The 22,403-nt window shown below is 35.0% G+C and overlaps 2 protein-coding genes and 1 pseudogene across 3 annotated transcripts; 1 reads left to right on the top strand and 2 right to left on the bottom strand.

The window, feature by feature from the left end:
* Positions 1-5,296: 5,296 nt before the first annotated feature.
* Positions 5,297-8,980, bottom strand: LOC146953812 (uncharacterized). The gene is made up of 2 exons (XM_085711796.1): positions 5,986-8,980; positions 5,297-5,895 (listed from the first exon to the last, which is right to left on the bottom strand). The coding sequence occupies exons 1-2, from the start codon at positions 8,978-8,980 to the stop codon at positions 5,570-5,572; spliced, it is 3,321 nt and encodes a 1,106-aa protein (XP_085567922.1). The 3' UTR covers positions 5,297-5,569.
* Positions 8,981-14,926: 5,946 nt separating this feature from the next.
* Positions 14,927-15,669, top strand: LOC146953811 (small ribosomal subunit protein mL103 (rPPR7)-like). Its single transcript, XM_085749960.1, has one exon. The coding sequence runs from the start codon at positions 14,942-14,944 to the stop codon at positions 15,638-15,640; it is 699 nt and encodes a 232-aa protein (XP_085606086.1). The 5' UTR covers positions 14,927-14,941; the 3' UTR covers positions 15,641-15,669.
* A 2,644-nt stretch (positions 15,670-18,313) lies between these two features.
* LOC146953810 (uncharacterized) lies at positions 18,314-22,053 on the bottom strand (annotated as a pseudogene). Its single transcript, XR_015011182.1, has 2 exons — positions 19,025-22,053; positions 18,314-18,934 (listed from the first exon to the last, which is right to left on the bottom strand). The product of XR_015011182.1 is annotated as an uncharacterized LOC146953810 (transcript).
* Positions 22,054-22,403: the final 350 nt, after the last annotated feature.

Raw genomic sequence — 22,403 nt, 5'->3', positions numbered from 1 at the left:
TTCTGAGCATATCCTTTTACCACCAGTCTTGCACGATACCGTTCCACTTGATCATTGCCATCACGTTTGATCTTGTATACCCATTTGTTTCCAATGGCTTTCCGACCCTTTGGAAGTTCAACAAGTTCCCATGTCTTGTTCCTATGTAAGGCCTCCATTTCTTCATGCATTGCTGTCATCCATTGAGAAGCATTTGAACCCTTCAACGCCTCTTGAAAAGTTGAAGGTTCACCTTGTTCAGTTAGAAGACAATATGCATCGTGGCTCGTCATAACATAGTCTGATTGCCAAACTGGTTTCTGCGTCTGACGTGTTGATCGACGAACACCATCATTGACCTGATCTGGTTCTTGTTCTTCGTGCACCGGTTCAGCTTAAGAAGAATCACTTTCTTTGGATTTTTCTTCCAACTGCACTATAGCAGTCTCTTTAGAAGTGCTGTCATTTTTCTGCTCACTTTACAGTTCATTTTCTGCAAAGACTACATCCCTGCTAACAACAACCTTGCGGGTAGTGGGATCCCACAGGCGGTACCCCTTAACATTGTCAGCATAACCCAAGAAGATACATTTCCTGGACTTTGGGTCTAACTTCGTTCTTTCTTGGGAGTTGTACATTACGTACACAGGACAACCAAACACATGTAGAGAAGAATAATCCACTGGTTTTCCTTTCCAGATCTCCATCGGTGTCTTCAAATCAATCGTCGTTGATGGTGATCGATTTATTACATAACAGGCGGTTTTCACTGCTTCTGCCTAGAATGACTTGGCCATTCCCGCTGTTTTCAGCATAACTCTTGTTCTTTCTAGGAGAGTTCTATTCATCCGTTCTGCCACACCATTCTGCTGAGGTGTATGTGCAACGGTGAATTGCCTTACAATACCCTCTTGTTTACAAAATGTTAGAAACTCGCCATCTACATATTCTCCTCCATTATCTGTCCTCAAGCACTTAATCTTCTTCCCAGTTTCAAGCTCTATTTGTGCTTTGAATGCCTTGAATACTGGAAACACATCTGACTTCTTCTTGATCGGGTACACCCATAATCTTCTGGAATAGTCATCAATGAATGACACAAAATATCTTGCACCTCCCAGAGATATTTCTGGTGACTCCCACACATCAGAATGTATCAAGTCTAGTATGTGTTTGCTTCTAGTAGTTACTCTAGCAAACTTCAACCTATGATGCTTCCTTATCACACAGTGCTCACAGAATGGTAAATTTATTGTCCTGAGCCTGTGAAGGAGATTGCGTTCCGCAAGGACTTTCAAGCCACGTTCTGACATATGGCCTAGTCTTTTATGCCACATCATCGTTGTTTCTTCTTGGCTTGCCGCTGCAACTGATGCATCCACCTCTTGCAATGTATCTCCTAGAAGCATGTATAGATTACTTATGATCTTTTCTGCTTTCATCACCACAAGATTGCCTTTCACTACTTTCAAGATTCCATTTTCAGTGTGGATCTTACACCCGAGATCATCCAATTGTCCAACAGACAATAAATTCTTCTTCAACCCCTTTACATGACACACTCCTTGTATTTTTCGAACAGTACCATCATGCATCTTTAATCTGATAGTACCGATTCCAGCAATTTCTAAGGCATGGTCATTTCCCATGTACACTAACCCTTCCGAGATAGGCTCATAAGAGTAAAACCAATCTCGGTGTGGAGTCATGTGCCATGTTGCACCTGAATCCATTATCCAGACATCGTTGAGTCGTCTTCCGCCTTTAGAACTGCTTGCTGCTTCGCTATACAGAATTTCCCCGTCATCTGAGGTACTTGCAACACATCCTTGAGATGTTGAAGCTTCAGAAATCTTCTCTCCATTCTTCTTGATGTTCCAACACTCCTTCTTTACATGCCCTTTCATGCCACAACTGTAGCATTTGATATTCTTCCTTCTTCGAGATTTTGACCTACCATGATTTTGACCCCCACTGGGGCCACGTTCCGTTGATCTGCCTCTCGTCATCGTCAAAGCCTCTGCTTGCTTTGAACTCTCTGACCTTTCTTCCTTGTTCTTGCGCCTGGATTCTTCTTCAAGGATTGCACCGGCGACATCATCAAAGTGAAGAGTGTCAGCTATGTTATTATTTGTAACGTTGATGATGAGTTGATCATACGAATCTGGTAAACTCTGAAGTAGAAGTTCAGCACGCTCATTTTCTGCTATTCTGAAATCAGAAGCCGTGAGTTGAGAAAATAGCGTATTCAGGGTGTTGATGTGATCCGTTACCGATGTGGATTCATCCATTCGAAGAGTGTAGAGCCTTCTCTTTAAGAATATTCTGTTGTGGAGTGATTTGACCTCGTACAATTTTATTAGAGTATCCCAAATCTCCTTTGCTGTCTTCTTTTCAGCAATACTTGACAATACCGAGTCTGCCATTGCTAGGTGCAAATTGGCAACGACATTATCATCCATCTCTTTCCACTTTTCGTCAGTGATATTTGCAGGTCTGCCATCTATTGCGTCTAGGCAATTATCTTTTCTTAAAATTGCCCTTATCTTCAATTTCCACAGGGAAAAATTTCTCCCGTTGAATTTCTCTATCTCAAATTTTGTTGCCATGGTTTTTACACCAAACATTTTTTCTTCAAACTAGACCGGAATAATAAGAATTCTTTTCTGATGTGGAAGATCAGTTTAAACTGCAACCACAGAGCATACTAAGATTTTTCTTACCACACCACTAGTTTATCACAGCGGAATAACAACTACGAACCAGCTGCTCTGATACCACTGTTAGGTACCAGAGTAACAAAATATTATTACGCAGCTAAAATAAGAGACGAGAAAAGAGGAATTGAACACACAATATTTTACGTGGAAACCCCTCAACAAATAAGGGGAAAAAACCACGGGGCAAGAGTAGAGAACTTTCACTAAGTGGAAGAAATTACAGGACCTCTCTCTAAATATAAGGAGAGTACAATTACCACTCTCTCTTATAAATAGGAGAATATTAACTAACACAACCTAGGAGAAACCTCACAGAAGAAACTATTTTTTCTCTCTATATTTTTTCTCTCACTACTCTAAACAAGTATTGTTATTGTGTTGTTATGATTTTGGGATGCATGAAATGGTTTACGGGCATGGCTATTTATAGAAGCAAAAGCTTATTGCTTCAACAAGTTGCACCGTGTGATTAACATGCCAACCAACCTTTTTTTGACAATTGCACCGAAAATTGAATGATTCAAATTGCAAGGCAATTTGAAATTGTCTTCTAACAATTTGTTACTCTATTTTTTTGGCATGATAGGCACCATATTTGAAATTTCAAAGACAAACCAAATTTTCACTTTGCTTGCATGCCTAAAGTCAACAAAAGTGGCTTTAGCTTTACCACTTGACAAATTGCCATGACATTCGGTAGTCAACAATGTTGGCTTTACTTTGTTCACAATATCTTGTAAGACCATCTAGGTATTTTATTTCAACCTTCATTTTTTTTATCATTCATTAATCATAATGTATGCAATCCTCCCTTTCTACGGGGTTGTAGTACTTTATCGTGTTTGATGTCTAGGGCTTCTTCAACAACCTGCTGGAGATCTAGTTATGGCAGAAAGGTATTTTTTTTAAAATTGAATATGACCCTAAAAAGATTAGGTGTGACACAACAATTGGAATGCAAATGAATGTAATGCTGGCCATTTAATATGTATAACACCTTACTTTGCAATGAGAGTTGATACAACATTCATTAATAGCAGCAAAACTAAAATGCAGAATCTCATAAAAAGAATGAGAATGAAGTGGTACAGTTTGGAAATGGATTACCTATAGTTTCTAATTGATGCAGTTGCAAATCTCAGTCATCCGATGAAAGTTACTCTTCAAAGCTGATTTGTTGGAGTTCAAATTGGAGCTATCCAATCTTCATTGGACAGTTGAAATCAGATGATTTCATAACTGTAGGCTTTCCTTGACATCGGAAAATCCTTGTCCCTTTTCCCATTAGTTCACTTTTCTGATAGATAAACAAGTATAAATGGGTTAATTAAATGATCTAACTAAAGTAGACATGGAAATAAGTCGAGCTGAGTCGAACTTCACACATTCGGGCTCAGCTCGAGTTCGCCGCCAACTTTTTTTCAGCTGGAACTCGGCTGAATTCAAGCTCATAATCAACTTAGTATAGTTCAATAACTCGAATCAAATGAACCAAAAGATTTATATTTTGAAATGATTATTTAAAAGATCATACGTAGTTGTATCACATGTCGTAATCTAATCTTTGGCTGTTGCATCGTTGGTCAATTTAAAAAAGCAATTTCCTTGTTTAGAGAATTGGAAGCATCAAAATACATGCATGGATCCAAGTGTTTATGTTCCTACTTTAGTTGCCAAAGGAGAGGTGAAATTCGCTAAAGGTGCAAAGGAACTTGTCTATGGAATAATGTAGTTTACAAAGGAGCCAATTCCAAAATAATCAATTCTCCATATAAGGAAGCAGAGATATCATGAAGGTAATAAACGCCCCAATTATCTGTGACTGTTAATAGAAACTCTTAAAAATTGAACTTCTATTTGATGCACGACATTTACCTTCGTTATTGTATCCGATGAGGACAATACATGCATATTTCTACTATTTTGTTCTGGCCTTGAAGGTAGTAAAATACCAAAACTCTGGCATTTCTGATTTCTTGGCCACATGGTTAAGTACCGACTTTGCTTTTTCTTGGATTCTACGGAAACACGTTTGGTGTAGCAAGCATTTAAGGAAATTAATGTGATCATCAAGGGCGGAAGAACCGTCATAGCGTTTAACACTTAGCGGCATCTGGAGTTCCTTTGGTACATGATAATTATCTATTTTGCTTGTAAAAACATTCGTTACCGCCGGGTCAACCATTTACTGCTCATAATATCTAAGGATTCTTGGATTGTTGATTTTGGTTCTAGTTCACATCTTCACATATGGCATTCCTCAATTATTTCTAGTATCTCAAGATGTTTCTAATAGATTTCAAGTATCATTCTTTATCTTTGGATGCTTAATGTCTCCTGTCTCACATTATTTCGACCCCTTATCACATTATTTCTCTTATTCTTCAGTGTCATATTTGTCCTCTTCCAAAACTTAATTACAATTTACAAGGTTATCTTTTATCTCATGTAATCACTTGTCTAAATCTTCCTTTGATAGCATTGTGATATAAATTGGGGACCGTATGGACACTCAAACAATAAATTAAAAATAGTTCAAAATGAACATGATTAAAATGACTTCCAATACAAAATAGGTTCCGAAGAAATTGACCAACACAAAAAGAAAAGACAAGTAATGGTATTATTTCTAAAGCAAAATGTTATGACTTTACAATACAATTCAAGAGAGATTTACCAATACAAAACAGAGAAGTAATGGTATTATTTTTAAAGAACCTAAAATTAGTACACAAACTCATACAACAAAGCTACACCAACAGATAAATACACTCTACCTCTAAATATCTGAGTGAAAGCAAAGAAAACATTGAAACTTAGCTATAATTTATTCCTTAGATAAATCACCCCTATCTATAACATGTACATGATTAACCACTGGAAGATGACTTTGATATTGCAATCTCCTTGCAAACTTGCTCCATTGTAGGGCGATTATCTGGGCTCTCAGCTAGGCAATGAAATGCAATCCTTATCAATGATACCACCTCTTTCTTGATATGATTGGTAGGAAAAAGGAGGCGTTGATCCAACATATCAGTCAACAACACAGCATCAATTGTTTGGCCTACAGTACTTGATTGCAGCAACTTAGATACAATGTCTCCAGGATGTTTTCCAAGAAGTATTTCCAGGCTTAATACTCCAAAACTATACACATCACACTTCTCATTTACTTCCATTGTGAATGCAAGTTCTGTAACAAACAATAAGAAATGATAAACTGCAAATCATTATGATGAACAATTGTAAAGAAACAAGTCTATTAATAAGGAAGAATAATAACCTGGAGCAGTGTATCCAAAGGTGCCTACAAAGTTAGAGGTCCAATTGGAAGCATCAGGATTAAGAAACTTAGCTGTTCCGAAATCCGAGACATGAGCCACATATTCCAAATCCAAAACAATATTCTTACTGGATATATCGCGATGAACAATTGAAGGTGAGCGATCATGATGCATGTAGTATAGAGCATTCACTACATCTTTAATGGCATTCACTCTCTTATTCCAGTCAAACATAGTTGCTTGCTCATCTTCTTTCAAAATCTTGTCCACGCTACCCTTCTCCAAGAACTCATAAACCAAAAATGAGTGCAATGGATGTGAACAATACCCGTATAACTTCACAATGTTTCGATGTCGGATTTCTGTTAAAGCTTGGATCTCACTTGCAAAAGCTTTCAGATTGGACATTTCTCCATTTTGTAATGAATGGAGTTTCTTCACAGCTACAACCTGTCCTGTAGGCAACTCTGCTTTGTAAACACTTCCATGTCCTCCAACCCCAATGAGATGCTTGTTGTCAAAATCTTCTGTGGCTTCAACAATGTTTTCATACACCATTTTTCCATCAAAACTCCATATTGAAAATAGATTTTCAGTGTGTGATTCTTCTGCAACCTTGGATTCTTTTTTGTTTGAACTTCGAAATAGATAATATGAGATACCATAAACAAATAATGCTAACAAAACAATGCCTAGAGTGATTGGTAAAACTACCACCAAGTTTTTGTTAGTCTTGTGAGTATTATGGTTTCCGCTGGATGATGGACAAGGCTTTAGGCTAGAGGCATTACCACACAAGTCTTTGTTGTTTCTTAGTGTCTCGATTGAAGCTTGTTGGAAGGCTGGAATGTTTGGAATCAGACCCTCCAACCTGTTGTATGATATATCAATAATTGTCAAGCTTAACATATCAACAAAGCTAGAGGGGATCATACCAGACAGATTATTATGTGAGAGATTCAATGTTTCTAAGTATTTTAGCTGTCCAAACATTTCTGGTATGCTTGCATTCATAAAATTTCCACTAAGATCAAGATTTTGAAGAACATTCAATTGTCCAATCTCATCAGGAATGTTTCCTTCAAACTTATTTTGGCTCAAATTCAACTTCAATAACAAAGGTAACCCTCCAAGTTCTTTTGGGATAAAGCCACTTAAGTTATTTGCTGCAAGCTCCAAGGTAGCTAGTTCCTGCAATGATGCAATATGTAGAGGAACTTCTCCCGAAATTTGATTGTTACTCATCGATAGTTGGATCAATGAAGATAAGTTGCCCAGCTCCTTTGGAATTTTTCCTGTAAGTTGGTTTGAGGACAGGTCAAGTATATGTAAATTGGTTGCCTCAGCCAGTTCTGGTGGTATACTTCCTGTTAAATTATTGTTGAAGATTTTAAGGCTTGTGAGATTCTTGCATTTTCCCCAGTTGGGGGAAAGATGGCCATAAAAATTATTATCATTCAATCCGATGTAGTCCAAGTTTGGATACACACCAAAGCTATCTGTTATATTTCCAGTTAGTTGGTTCTGTTCAAGTCTGACTCTATGAAGGCTGGAGCAATTCTTTAAACTCTCTGGAATTGGGCCTGTGAACTGGTTATTATCCGCAGCGAATTTTGTCAACATTCCACCGACACAAATGTTGTGAGGTAAATGGCCTATGAAATTATTATCAGATAATTGCAAAACTCTCAAATTGGTTATCCTGTTCATTTCAATTGGAATATTTCCATTAAGCTTGTTTGAGAAAATTTTAAATTCAGTGAGCTTTGTCAAATTTCCAATAGTGGAAGGAATTTGTCCAGAGAGGTTGTTTTGAAAAAGGTCAACAGAATCCAAATTGACCAAGTTACCAATGGAAGATGGGATTGGCCCAGAGAGGTTGTTGTCTAGCAACTGAATTGTGGAAAGGGAATAGAGATTTCCAACTTCACTTGGAATGCTCCCACTGAGATGGTTTGTATAAAGGTATAGCCAAATTAAGTTGCTCAAGTTTCCAATTGTAGGAGGGATGGTGCCAGAGAGATGGTTATCAGAAAAATCAAGTTGATCAAGTTGTTTTAGAAATCCAATTTCTCTTGGAATGGTGCCAGAGAGATGGTTATCAGACAATAGAAGGTAACCAAGTTGTTTTAGAAATCCAATTTCTCTAGGAATGGTGCCAGAGAGATGGTTAACAGACAAATCAAGTACAACAAGTTGTGTTAGAAATCCAATTTCTCGAGGAATGGAGCCAGAAAGACTATTAATTACAATATATAGGAACTTAAGGTTGGTCAACTTCCCAAGTTCACGAGGAATGTGGCCAGAAATTTGATTGTTAGATAACGAGAGAAGTATTAGATTGGCTAACAGTCCAATTGATGTTGGTATAAAACCAGTAAGATTGCAGTTACTAAAATCAAGTGCTGTGAGATTCCTCAATCTACCAATTTCTTTAGGGATGGACCCACTTAAATCATTAGTATACATCAACAATTTAACTAGACCAACCAACTGGGTTATCTCAGTTGGAATGATCCCAGATAGATGATTGTTACCAAGATGAAGATATGATAGTTTGGACAAATTACCGACACTATTGGGAATGCTACCAGAGAGTTTGTTTATTGACAGATCAAGAGTGTCTAGATTTGGCATCACTCCAATATGGTGTGGAACAGCTCCATAGAAGGAGTTGTTTCGTATAACTAAGGTGTGGATTTTTGTAAGTGATGAGAAATTGAGAGTTTGAAGCGTACCTTTTAGTCCAATATTGGTGAGATTTACCTTGTTGATGGATTTTGAATCATCATCACATGTGATTCCCTCCCAACTACAAGGATTATTACCAATCCATGAAGAGAGTAATGCCTTGCTTTGGTTGTCAAAGCTTGCTTTCCACTTCAACAGAGCATCTGCCTCGTTGCCTTGGTTTTTTCCATCAGCATGAGGTGATGTGACCATTACAAACACACAAAAGAACACAAGAAGACACTGCTTTTGTAAAAGCATCATCCGCATTTTTGAAATTCAAACACAAATGAAAGTATATTCAATCACTTAAAAGTGTATAGTATATAATAGAACAAGAGACTTATTATGAATGCATGCATCTTAAGGAAAGATGTGGATGATATTTATACACGCTCAGCCAGGGTGATTAAAGTCATTTATTATTCTACTTTCTTTTTGTTTTTTCCTTATTAGTGCGATTTTAATTTGATTCAATTTGATAGATTAGTTTTAAGTGCAGATCAAATTAATGATTTTAGCGTCATCAACGTTGCAAATCCAGGAATATGAGTATTCAAGAGACTTAAATATAGTCCTATTTGTAGGAATAGAAACTCTGTCATTTTATGCTATTAACTTGGACGTTGCGAGTTTATTCACAGATTATCCTTTTTGTTTTTAACGATTTTGAATTTATATTATAAGTACTCTATCAATTTAAATAAATGAATATCATTTGTTTTTATAAAAATGAAATGCACATAGTATTAATCAGATGGTACACTTGGAGAATTGTTTTTTAGCGGACGTAACTTATTTCATTTCAATACCCACAGTATCACCATCAATTAACATATAAGAATTCACCAACGATATCACCATCAATCAATATATATGTATTAATTAACATCAACTATATCATATAGTTCAACAACACCAAAACTTTAGCATATAATGTGGGTACAGTTGCTAACAAGTGACCTGCCTCACTGACTTGTCTTTTAGTAAACTCAACAGTTTTTGTAGAAGAAAAAAAAAACATACATATGTTTGTAGTCAAATAGGATAATTTGAAGCTCCAACACGTTGGTTCCTCGTCTTTTTTACTATGGAATTGACTAACAGTAATAATAATAAATATTTATCATCAATGTCACTCTAAAAAATATGGTAAATGCTAATTTTCCATATTATTAACTAAAAGTTCACCAAGTCTAGAAATCTACCCCATTTTTAAAAAAAACAAAACACCAAGGGACATAATTCCAATTCAATATAATAAAAAGAGGAGAAAAAACTGCGGTGGACATTATTGATTTTGTTAACTTATTTCTTCCTCTCTTTTCTCTCCTTCTCAAACCCTAGCCGTCACCCCTTTCTTTTTCTTTTTCTTTTTGTCAGAGGGGTGATTTAGGGTCAATTTTGACCCAAAAATCACCCCTCCAAGTTGTTTTTCCTTCTATCCTAATTGAATAAGTGATTTCACATATTTTATGTTTTTCTTTCGTTTGTTTTTGTGATTTCGTCGTCTCTGAACGACTCTGTTTGTTTTTATTTCCCGTCTTTGTGCAGTGTGTTTTTGATTTCCCATCTTAGTGCAGTGTTTATTTGATTCAAGTTGAAAGATTAGCTTTGAGCAAGTGCAGATCCGATCAATGACAATGACTTTGGCGGCGTCAACGTTGCAGATCCGGAGAGATGAGTATTCCGGAGACTTGAATATAGTCATATTAATCATATTTGTAGGCATAGGTGCTTTTCCGTTTTATGCTATTAACATGGATGTTGTGAGTTTGTTCACAGATTCATCCTTTTTGTTTTTAGTGAATTTGGATTTGTATTGTATCGATGTTCTCTATCAATTTGAATGAATGAATATCGTTTATTTTTGTCAAAAACAAAAGAGAAGAAAAAAAAAATATAAGCTCCTCGTCTATCCTTGTCTATTCTCCAATATAAATAAGGAAAATGCTAACAAGTGTCACAATGACATAGCATTGTTTAAGGATCCAAAAGAAGTAAGTTTTGTTTAAAAAATGACATAATTATGACTTTGATATAAGTTTGACTTATAATTTCAAAACAAAATTTCTTTTTAAGTATTCCTTAAACAATGTCTTAGTCTCCTAGGGCACATGTGAGGAAATCTCATGGAATATGATTTTGCAAACTAAAGTTCTCCTCCTCCTTCAAAGAAACTTTCTCACTATCGTACACCTCTTTAGTCAAAATAGTATTTACTTTTGTCTCCACATTTCTGGATTTCCTTGCATTTGAGTTGCCCGATATTTAAAGTCATTTTTCCCCCTTGTGGGTTTTTTCCTTCACCCATCTTTAGGGACTGAATTTTCCAGCTGTGAATCATAGGAGAGTTTAATTTTCTGTCCTCATTAAAACCACTGTAATTTCCTTGCTAGCTGCTACATGGCCACGTGACTAATTTCCTATTGATTCCCTGTAACTGCGCTTCCTTTAATACTAACACGTTTTCGTACACTGTCCTAATTGTGATCTCTTCAATCTCAGTTTCACGAGTGCAAAAAATAATTATTACTGCGAGGAAGTCAGATATTGCCATCACAAAGCTGTTTCACGGGGATCACACGTTAACAGCGAGAAAACCAGTTTCACGATGCACATGGATGGATGCTCCAGCCCAAGAGCTTAATTATTTTTTCGACAAAATGAAAATAGTGATTGAAAACTCACGTATACAATTTGAAGAGTCGAGGTTTGAACGCGTTAAGTTACTAGGAACGTGAATAGGGCAAACCGATCTACAAAGAGGTCTGCAACTTAGCTCACGATAAGTCAGGTCAAACCGGACTTTCTTCTTAAATAGGAAACGCATAGACTTTTTTGGAAGCTTATTTAGCTAAAACAGACCATAAGAAAAGCCTCTTAGGCCAATCATATCAGCCTACTTATGAAAATATAAATAATATTCGTATATTTTGTAACTCCACTTATATATCTAACAGCCGCGAACAGTTTTTTCCATATAAATGTTTTCCCACTACCACCAAAGCCATATAAGAAAAATTAACCACGAATACTAGAAAGAACGTTCTCCATGATCTTATCATATACACATATATGTTCATTAGTCTACATCAGTAGTAGATCACTACGTGTCTTTGCTAATTCAACCCTGTCATAATTTAGCTCATCAACAGTAAGTTTATTCAAGAAAGTCGGCATGGCAGAAGTGTTTGGTCGTGGCATAGATTTCAATTTTTTAAGCAATCTTATATTTAGTTGAAGCAACTTTTCAATATCTATTAACCATAAAATCTTCAAATCATCGTCCCTGGATAAGAGACCGCAAATTATATATAAAAAATTGAAAAATTAATTTAAAAAATGTATACAAAAAATGAATGATATAAAAATGTAAAAAAACATACGAATAGAAATAATCTTTAATTCGCAATTACTTCTCCGTTCATATAGAATCTCATCTGACAATGAACGCCACATTTCATCCCATACAACATTAGTGTTTGTTATTGTGCTCGTAGTTAATAGAGTCACAAAAAATCTATGCAATTGATGACTCGAACCCAAATCACTTGATTAAATAATTCCATTTATTAATTTTTTATTGTCATTAAGTAATCCCAAAGCATAACATGTTTCCTGGAAGGTGTCATATGTATGTCCATCAACTTATTATTTTTTTTATTTTTTTTGCATTTGTATTTCATGTAACCATTTTATGAACGGTTAATAGTATCCTCATGTAGTATAGTTCATATACATCGCGGGATTTGTAATCAAGCCTTCCAATACGATTTGATCACCACTAACTGATACATGCATTGTCACTCTATCAGGACCTTTAATAACATACTTTAAAAAAGTACTTGGTGGCAGCGGCGAAAATAACGTAATTTTTATGAAGGGTCCAAATACAAAGAATTTTTTGAAGTAAAGAAAATTAACTTTATTTAAACTTTATATATTAAATTTAAGGGTTAAATATGTTTAATCTCTATAAAATTAAGCTTTAAAGAGTCAAATATATATTCATGTGAATATTTTCTAAATAGACTAACAAATTCTTTTTCAATGTAAACAAAGAAGCTATTTCCATTAAACTATCCCCATTATATTTGACTATTGATAATTTTTATTACTAAAAATGTTCTCTCTATAGTTGTTGTAGAGACGGAAATGTCAATTTATGACAAATAAGTTTATTAATCAAGTAATAGTTTGTTAATTTTTTTGCAAATAAATTTATTTGAGGTAGCTAAAAATATATTATTGGGGTAGCTAATTATATTAATATACCTAACCATTCAATAAAAATAAAAATTTTGGGGTAGCCAAAGCTACCCCTTCATTACACAAGCAATCGCCCCTGCTTGGTGGAATTTATACTTGTTACAATATCCTACATTTACATGACCTCCATACCTAATCATCAGACATGAATTGTGCGAGACGACAAAATGACTATCCAATTTGACACCATGTTGCTTAATATGTATCTCAAAATCATAAAGTTTATATCTAGGTTAACTCTCTTCGTTAATTGTGGTAGTTTCTTTGAAATTCTTAGGATAATATTTTGAACATCTATCGACTTTCATGCAAAGAGATTTATGTCACCACACAGTCCATGCATTTTCAACCTAAATTCAATTTCGAAGCACAATTATTATTTTTTGATTAAGCTAAAAAAAATATTGCGTGAGGGGATGATGCGCAATCCAAGACATGCACAATCTCAAAGAATGCATGTGCATACAAATATACTCCATCCAAAGACTAGAGAGGGTTTGAACTCGTGACTTTTGTGTTAAGACTTGAGTTTACCACTAGACCCAAAAAAAAAATTTAACATTGATGTAAAAAAATATTTAGTTATGGAGGAGTGTGTTGAAAATATTATGCCTAAATTTTGTTATATGTTTGTTTTTTAGAACATTCAAGTTTAATTCTAAAATCTTGTAAAAAAAATAGTTTAATTTTAAAATAATTTATATTTATTTGAGGGGAAATTATTTTTTTTTTATAAAATTTGAGGGGAATTTTAAAATAAGATTAAAATAAGATATCATTAAATATATCATTACGATTTATATTTAATATTTAGTTATGGAGGAGTGTGTTGAAGATATTATGCCTAAATTTTGTTAAATGCTTGTTTTTTAGAACATTCAAGTTTAATTCTAAAATCTTGTAAAAAAAATAGTTTAATTTTAAAATAATTTATATTTATTTGAGGGGAATTTTTTTTTTTTTTAATAAAATTTGAGGGGAATTTTAAAATAAGTCCCTTAACTATTTAGATAGTATCGCTTTGGCCCCTTAATATCTCTCTGTTACACATTTTGGTCCTTTTCGTTAGTTTTAATCCAAAAACGTTATGTTTTATTCTTCTTCTCCTCTTTTTCATCTTCATATCATCTCCATCAACCTTCAACAACAAGAATCCCAGAAAAATTATAGAAGAAATGAAGAAAACCTAACATTTTTGAATTAAAACTAACGGAAAAGACCAAAATGTGTAACGGAGAGAAGTTAAGGGACCAAAATAAATCGAATTTTAATTAAGGGACCAAAGCGATACTACCTAAATAGTTAAGGGACCAAAAATTCAATTTAGCCTTAAATATATCATTACGATTTATATTTTATTTGAAAATTTGTTGAGTATTTATAGGATTTGAAAGTTTGTTATAGTAATTCCCTCAAATAAGAATACTAAACCCTATTAGAAGGAAGATACATTGTTTTCTGTGCTGCGGCAAATAGAAACAATGTTGTCAAGGTTCAGATATGGTCTTGCTGCTATTATTCCCAGCAGGAAGTTTCCTCGTCCATTCGTTTCCTTCTCTTCCTACGTTGATCCTTATTTTGATCCTAGCATTGTTCCTTCTAGTGCGACAATATTGTCAAGGTTAAGAAGATATGGTGGTGCTGCTGTGCCTGCGGCTGTTTCTACTATTTCCAACAACAAATTTCCCTGTCCAATATTTGATTATGACGTTGCTCCTTTTACCGCAATCAATAATCACGTTACCGCTCATATGTGGTTCGATATCATACTTTCTCGAGGTACCGGTTCTATATCCGATTATAACACTCTTATCTTTCCTTCTGAAAGAGGGGGCACATACCACTGTTATTTCTCTAGCTCAAAAATTGGAATCCCGATCTGATTAGATTCAGGTTTTCCCCGACATCGATACTTGGAAAATCCTCATCACTTGTTACTCTAGAAAAGGTTACATGGCTTCAGCTTTCTCTTTATTCGATAAAATCATCAAGACCGGTCATCATCCTAGTACTCCCATCTTGAATGATCTTTTCAAAGGTCTTTCTCTCCAAGGTGAGATTCACAAAGCATTGCTCGTTTACAATGATTTCTTATTAAAGGGTTATAAGTTAGACTATGTAAGTTATGATATTCTAATCGAAGGGTTATGTAAGATAGGAGAAACTGAAAAAGCCATAGAGTTGTTGAGACAGGTAAAGATCGTTGGTGGCTATAGCAATTTTTATGTCAGGTCATTCTATAACAATATCATATTCAGACTATGCAAAGATAGACTTGTAAACCAAGCCTATGATTTATATTCTGAAATGATTGTTAAGAAGATCATGCCTGGTGCAATCACATATCATAATCTAATCTATGGTTATTGCATCGTCGGTCAATTTAAACAAGCAATTGCCTTGTTTAGAAAATTGGAGGCATACATGAATCCAAGTGTTTATGTTCCTACTTTAGTTACTGAAGGAGAGGTGAAAGCTGCTAAAAGTACAATCGCTCTAATGATAAAAGGTGGTGTCAAACCTATTGTTGCTAGTTTTCACTCGGTGATTGATGAACTATACAAAGGAGAAGGACGAGTTGATAAGATTGCACAAATGGTGGAAACATTGCGACGCTTCAAACCTAAGCTGGAACAATACTACTCCGATTAATTATGGTTTTGATAATAATGATCAGACTATTTAACATGGGCTTGTTCCACAAAGCATAAAGACAGTTGTTGCAGAACAATTAGTCTCTCCCTCTCTTTTTAAGATCTTTTAAAATAACAATGATGCACATGAACTTGTTTGTTGAGAGTAGTTGACAGGCTTTCTAGTTTTTTAATTAAAGGACTATGCTTTTGCTTTTTGTTGGGAGGTGAGTAAACAATAATAATGTTTAATGCATTCTTAGATTATGTTTGTATTTGGTTAATTTATGCCCTTCCAACAGATAGGTATCTATTTTGTCAAAAAAAAAAAAAAAAAAAAGATCGGTATCTATGTTTCTTGTTGATTGATATGTGATTATGTCTGTGATCGTCTTGACTTGTGAAATTTTATTTGGGGCATCAGAACCAGTAGATATACTCTTTAATGCCATGATTTAAAAATACAGGGATGATTATCTTCTGCATTGGTCTATGATATAATTTACAACTATTATTAGCATTGATGCCTTAACAGACCTCATATCTTGCAAGACCATCTAGGTATTTTATATCATCCTTCATTTTTTTTATTTTTCATTGATCATAATGTATGCAATGCCTCCCTTTCTACGGGGTTGTAGTACTTTCTCGTGTTTGATGTCTAGGGCTTCTTCAACAACCTGCTGGAGATCTAGTTATGGCAAAACAGTACTTCTTTAATTCGAATTTGACCATAAAAAGTTTAGGTTCACACAACAATTTGAACGTAAATGAATGTAATGCTGTCCATATATGCATCAACACTTTACTTTGGAATGATAGTTGAAACAACATACATTATTAATAGCGGAACTAAAATGCAGAATCTCATAAAACGAATGAGAATGAAGTGGTACAGTTTGGAAATGGATTGCCTCTAGTTGCTAATTGATGCAGTTGCAAATATCGGTCATCTGATGAAAGTTACACTTGAAAGATGATTTGTAGGAGCTTAAATTGGAGCCATACAATCTTCATTGGACAGCTGAAATCAGACGATTTCATAACTGTAAGTTTTCCATGACATCGGAAAATCCTTGTCCCTTTTCCCATTAGTTCACTTTACTGATAGACCAACAAGTATAAAAGGGTTAATTAAATAAAATAACTAAAGTAGACCAAGAAATAAGTCTAGCTGAGTCGAAGTCCGGGCTCAGCTCGATACTAAACTCGAGTTTTCTACCAACTTTTTTTCAGCTGGAACTCGGCAGAATTCAAGCTCATGATCAACTCAGTTTAGCTCGATAACTAGAATCAAATGAACCAAAAGATTTATATATTAAAATGATTGTTAAGAAGATCATACATAGTTGTATCACATATCGTAATCATATCTTTGGTTGTTGCATCGTCGGTCAATTTAAACAACCAATTTCCTTTTTAGAGAATTGGAAACATCAAAATACATGGATCCAAGTGTTTATGTTACTACTTTAGTTGCCCAAGGAGAGGTGAAATTCGCTAAAGGTGCAATCACTCTTATGGTAAAAGTTGGTGTCAAATCTATTGTTGTTAGTTATCACTCGGTGATTGATCGATGAACTATACAAAGGTGAAGGAAGAGTTAATAACATTGCACAAATGGTGGAAACATTGCAACGTTACAAATTTAGGCCGGGACAATACTACTCCGACTAATTATGGTTATTATTATAATGAATAGACTATTTAAAGTGGATTGTTCGATGAAGTGTTGACGATACCAAAAGACAATGGTTGCATTCTAGATGACGAAGGTAGTGTAAGTTGTAGAACAATTAGTCACGCTCTTTCTCTATAAGATCTATGAAAATAAGAATGGTGCAAAGGAACTTGTCTGTGGAATAATGTAGTTTACAAAGGAGCCAATTCCAAAATAATCAATTCTCCATATAAGGAAGCAGAGATATCATGAAGGTAATAAACGACCCAATTATCTGTGACTGTTAATAGAAACTCTTAAAAATTGAACTTCTATTTGATGCATGACATTTACCTTCGTTATTGTATCCGATGAGGACAATACATGCATATTTCTACTATTTTGTTCTGGCCTTGAAGGTAGTAAAATACCAAAACTCTGGCATTTCTGATTTCTTGGCCACATGGTTAAGTACCGACTTTGCTTTTTCTTGGATTCTACGGAAACACGTTTGGTGTAGCAAGCATTTAAGGAAATCAATGTGATCATCAAGGGCGGAAGAACCGTCATAGCGTTTAACACTTAGCGGCATCTGGAGTTCCTTTGGTACATGATAATTATCTATTTTGCTCGTAAAAACATTCGTTACCGCCGGGTCAACCATTTACTGCTCATAATATCTAAGGATTCTTGGATTTTTGATTTTGGTTCTAGTTCACATTTTCACATATGGCATTCCTCAACTATTTCTAGTATCTCAAGATGTTTCTAATAGATTTTTAAAGTCTCCTGTCTCACATTATTTCGACCCCCTATCACATTATTTCTTTTCTTGAGTGTCATATTTGACCTCTTCCAAAACATAATTAGAAGGTTATCTTTTATCTCACATAATCACTTGTCTAAATCTACCTTTGATAGCACTGTGATATAAATTGGGGACTGTATGGACACTCACAAACAATAAATTAAAAATAATTCAAAATGAACATAATTAAAATGACTTACAATACAAAATAGGTTCTAAAGAAATTGACCAATACAAAAAGAAAAGACAAGTAGTGGTATTATTTCTAAAGCAAAATGTTATAACTTTACAATACAATATAGGTTACGTTCAAGAGAGATTTACCAATACAAAACAGAGAAGTAATGGATTTATTTTTAAAGAACCTAAAATTAGTACACAAACTCATACAACAAAGCTACACCAACAGAGAAATACATTCTCTACCTCCAAATATCTGAGTGAAAGCAAAGAAAACATTGAAACTTAGCTATAATTTATTCCTTAGATAAATCACCCCTATCTATAACATGTACATGATTAACCACTGGAAGATGACTTTGATATTGCAATCTCCTTGCAAACTTGCTCCATTGTAGGGCGAGTATCTGGGCTCTCAGCTAGGCAATGAAATGCAATCCTTATCAATGATACCACCTCTTTCTTGATATGATTGGTAGGAAAAAGGAGGCGTTGATCCAACATATCAGTCAACAACACAGCATCAATTGTTTGGCCTACAGTACTTGATTGCAGCAACTTAGATACAATGTCTCCAGGATGTTTTCCAAGAAGTATTTCCAAGGTTAATACCCCAAAACTATACACATCACATTTCTCATTTATTTCCATTGTGAATGCAAGTTCTGTAACAAACAATAAGAAATGATAAACTGCAAATCATTATGATGAACAATTGTAAAGAAACAAGTCTATTAATAAGGAAGAATAATAACCTGGAGCAGTGTATCCAAAGGTGCCTACAAAGTTAGAGGTCCAATTGGAAGCATCAGGATTAAGAAACTTAGCTGTTCCAAAATCCGAGACATGAGCCACATATTCCAAATCCAAAACAATATTCTTACTGGATATATCGCGATGAACAATTGAAGGTGAGCGATCATGATGCATGTAGTATAGAGCATTCGCTACATCTTTAATGGCATTCACCCTCCTATTCCAGTCAAACACAGTAGCTTGCTCATCGTCTTTCAAAATCTTATCCAGACTACCCTTCTCCAAGAACTCATAAACCAAAAATGAGTGCAAAGGATGGGAACAATACCCATATAACTTCACAATGTTTCGATGTCGGATTTCTGTTAAAGCTTGGATCTCACTTGCAAAAGCTTTCAGATTGGACATTTCTCCATTTTGTAATGAATGGAGTTTCTTCACAGCTACAACCTGTCCTGTAGGCAACTCTGCTTTGTAAACACTTCCATGTCCTCCAACCCCAATGAGATGCTTGTTATCAAACTCTTCTGTGGCTTCAACAATGTTCTCATAGACCATTTTTCCATCAAAACTCCATATTTCAAATAGATTTTCAGTGTGTGATTCTTCTGCTACCTTGGATTCTTTTGTGTTTGAACTTCGAAATAGATAATATGAGATACCATAAACAAATAATGCTAACAAAACAATGCCTAGAGTGATTGGTAAAACTACCACCAAGTTTTTGTTAGTCTTGTGAGTATTATGGTTTCCGCTGGATGATGGACAAGGCTTTAGGCTAGAGGCATTACCACACAAGTCTTTGTTGTTTCTTAGTGTCTCGATTGAAGCTTGTTGGAAGGCTGGAATGTTTGGAATCAGACCCTCCAACCTGTTGTATGATATATCAATAATTGTCAAGCTTAACATATCAACAAAGCTAGAGGGGATCATACCAGACAGATTATTATGTGAGAGATTCAATGTTTCTAAGTATTTTAGCTGTCCAAACATTTCTGGTATGCTTCCATTCATAAAATTTTCACTAAGATCAAGATTTTGAATAACATTCAATTGTCCAATCTCATCAGGAATGTTTCCTTCAAACTTATTTTGGCTCAAATTTAACTTCAATAACGAAGGTAACCCTCCCAGTTCTTTTGGGATAAAGCCACTTAAGTTATTTGCTGCAAGCTCCAAGGTAGCTAGTTCCTGCAATGATGCAATATGTACAGGAAATTCTCCCGAAATATGATTGTTACTCATCGATAGTTGGATCAATGAAGATAAGTTGCCCAGCTCCTTTGGAATTTTTCCTGTAAGTTGGTTTGAGGACAGGTCAAGTATATGTAAATTGGTTGCCTCAGCCAGTTCTGGTGGTATACTTCCTGTTAAATTATTGTTGAAGATTTTAAGGCTTGTGAGATTCTTGCATTTTCCCCAGTTGGGGGAAAGATGGCCATAAAAATTATTATCATTCAATCCGATGTAGTCCAAGTTTGGATACACACCAAAGCTATCTGTTATATTTCCAGTTAGTTGGTTCTGTTCAAGTCTGACTCTATGAAGGCTGGAGCAATTCTTTAAACTCTCTGGAATTGGGCCTGTGAACTGGTTATTATCCGCAGCGAATTTTGTCAACATTCCACCGACACAAATGTTGTGAGGTAAATGGCCTATGAAATTATTATTAGATAATTGCAAAACTCTCAAATTGGTTATCCTGTTCATTTCAATTGGAATATTTCCATTAAGCTTGTTTGAGAAAATTTTAAATTCAGTGAGCTTTGTCAAATTTCCAATAGTGGAAGGAATTTGTCCAGAGAGGTTGTTTTGAAAAAGGTCAACAGAATCCAAATTGACCAAGTTACCAATGGAAGATGGGATTGGCCCAGAGAGGTTGTTGTCTAGCAACTAAATTGTGGAAAGGGAATAGAGATTTCCAACTTCACTTGGAATGCTCCCACTGAGATGGTTTGTATAAAGGTATAGCCACATTAAGCCGCTCAAGTTTCCAATTGTAGGAGGGATGGTGCCAGAGAGATGGTTATTAGACAAATCAAGGTGACCACTGACCAAGTTGTTTTAGAAATCCAATTTCTCTAGGAATGGTGCCAGAGAGATTGTTAACAGACAAATCAAATTGATCAAGTTGTTTTAGAAAACCAATTTCTCTAGGAATGGTGCCAGATAGATGGTTATTAGACAATACAAGTTTAACAAGTTGTGTTAGAAATCCAATTTCTCGAGGAATGGAGCCAGAAAGATTATTACTTGCAATGAAAATGAACTTAAGGTTGGCTAACAGTCCCATTGATGTTGGTATAAAACCAGTAAGATTGCAGTTACTAAAAGAAAGTGCTGTGAGATTCCTCAATCTACCAATTTCTTTAGGGATGGACCCACTTAAATCATTAGCATTCATAAACAAATTAACTAGACCAACCAACTGGGTTATCTCAGTTGGAATGATCCCAGATAGATGATTGTGACTAAGATTAAGATATGATAGTTTGGACAAATTACCAATGGTATTGGGAATGCTACCAGAGAGATTGTTATATGACAAATCAAGAGTTTCTAGATTGGACATTACACCAATATGGTGTGGAACAACTCCATAGAATGAGTTGTTTGTTAAAACTAAGGTGTGGATTTTTGGAAGTGATGAGAAATTGAGACTTTGAAGCGTACCTCTTAGTCCAAAATTGGTGAGATCTATCTTGTAAATAGATTTGGAGTTATTATCACATGTGATTCCTTCCCAACTATTACAAGCATTATTACCAATCCATGAAGAGAGTAATGCTTTGCTTTGGTTGTCAAAGCTTGCTTTCCACTTCAATAGAGCATCTGCCTCGTTGCCTTGGTTTTTTCCATCAGCATGGGGTGATGTGACCATTACAAACACACAAAAGAACACAAGAAGACACTGCTTTTGTAAAAGCATCATCCGCATTTTTTAAATTCAAACACAAATGAAAGTATATTCAATCACTTAAAAGTGTATAGTATATAATAGAACAAGAGACTTATTATGAATGCATGCATCTTAAGGAAAGATGTGGATGATATTTATACACGCTCAGCCAGGGTGATTAAAGTCATTTATTATTCTACTTGTATACTATCCTACTTTTATGTTTTCCAAATACTTAATAACTAAGTACACCTCATTATTTGATAATTTTTTAATGGCATCAAGGGTACATGTTAAGCAACTCATTATAGAAATATATGTATCAAAAATTGTGCATTCAACTTCTTAAAAGTTAAAATGTTGTGTTTTCCAATGTAAAATTACTCTTTTTAGGTTCTTTAACATGTGCCCTAAGGGCACAAGTTAACATGACCTTTTTTTAATAATAGTATTTAATAAGCACGCAATCCCTCCAACCC

Source organism: Medicago sativa, chromosome 1 (assembly GCF_051527215.1).
Source record: "Medicago sativa cultivar Bolivia chromosome 1, Bolivia_mono, whole genome shotgun sequence".
Taxonomy (NCBI): Eukaryota; Viridiplantae; Streptophyta; class Magnoliopsida; order Fabales; family Fabaceae; genus Medicago; species Medicago sativa.
Note: the sequence above shows the minus strand (reverse complement) of the source record. Positions and strands in the feature narration are given on the sequence as shown.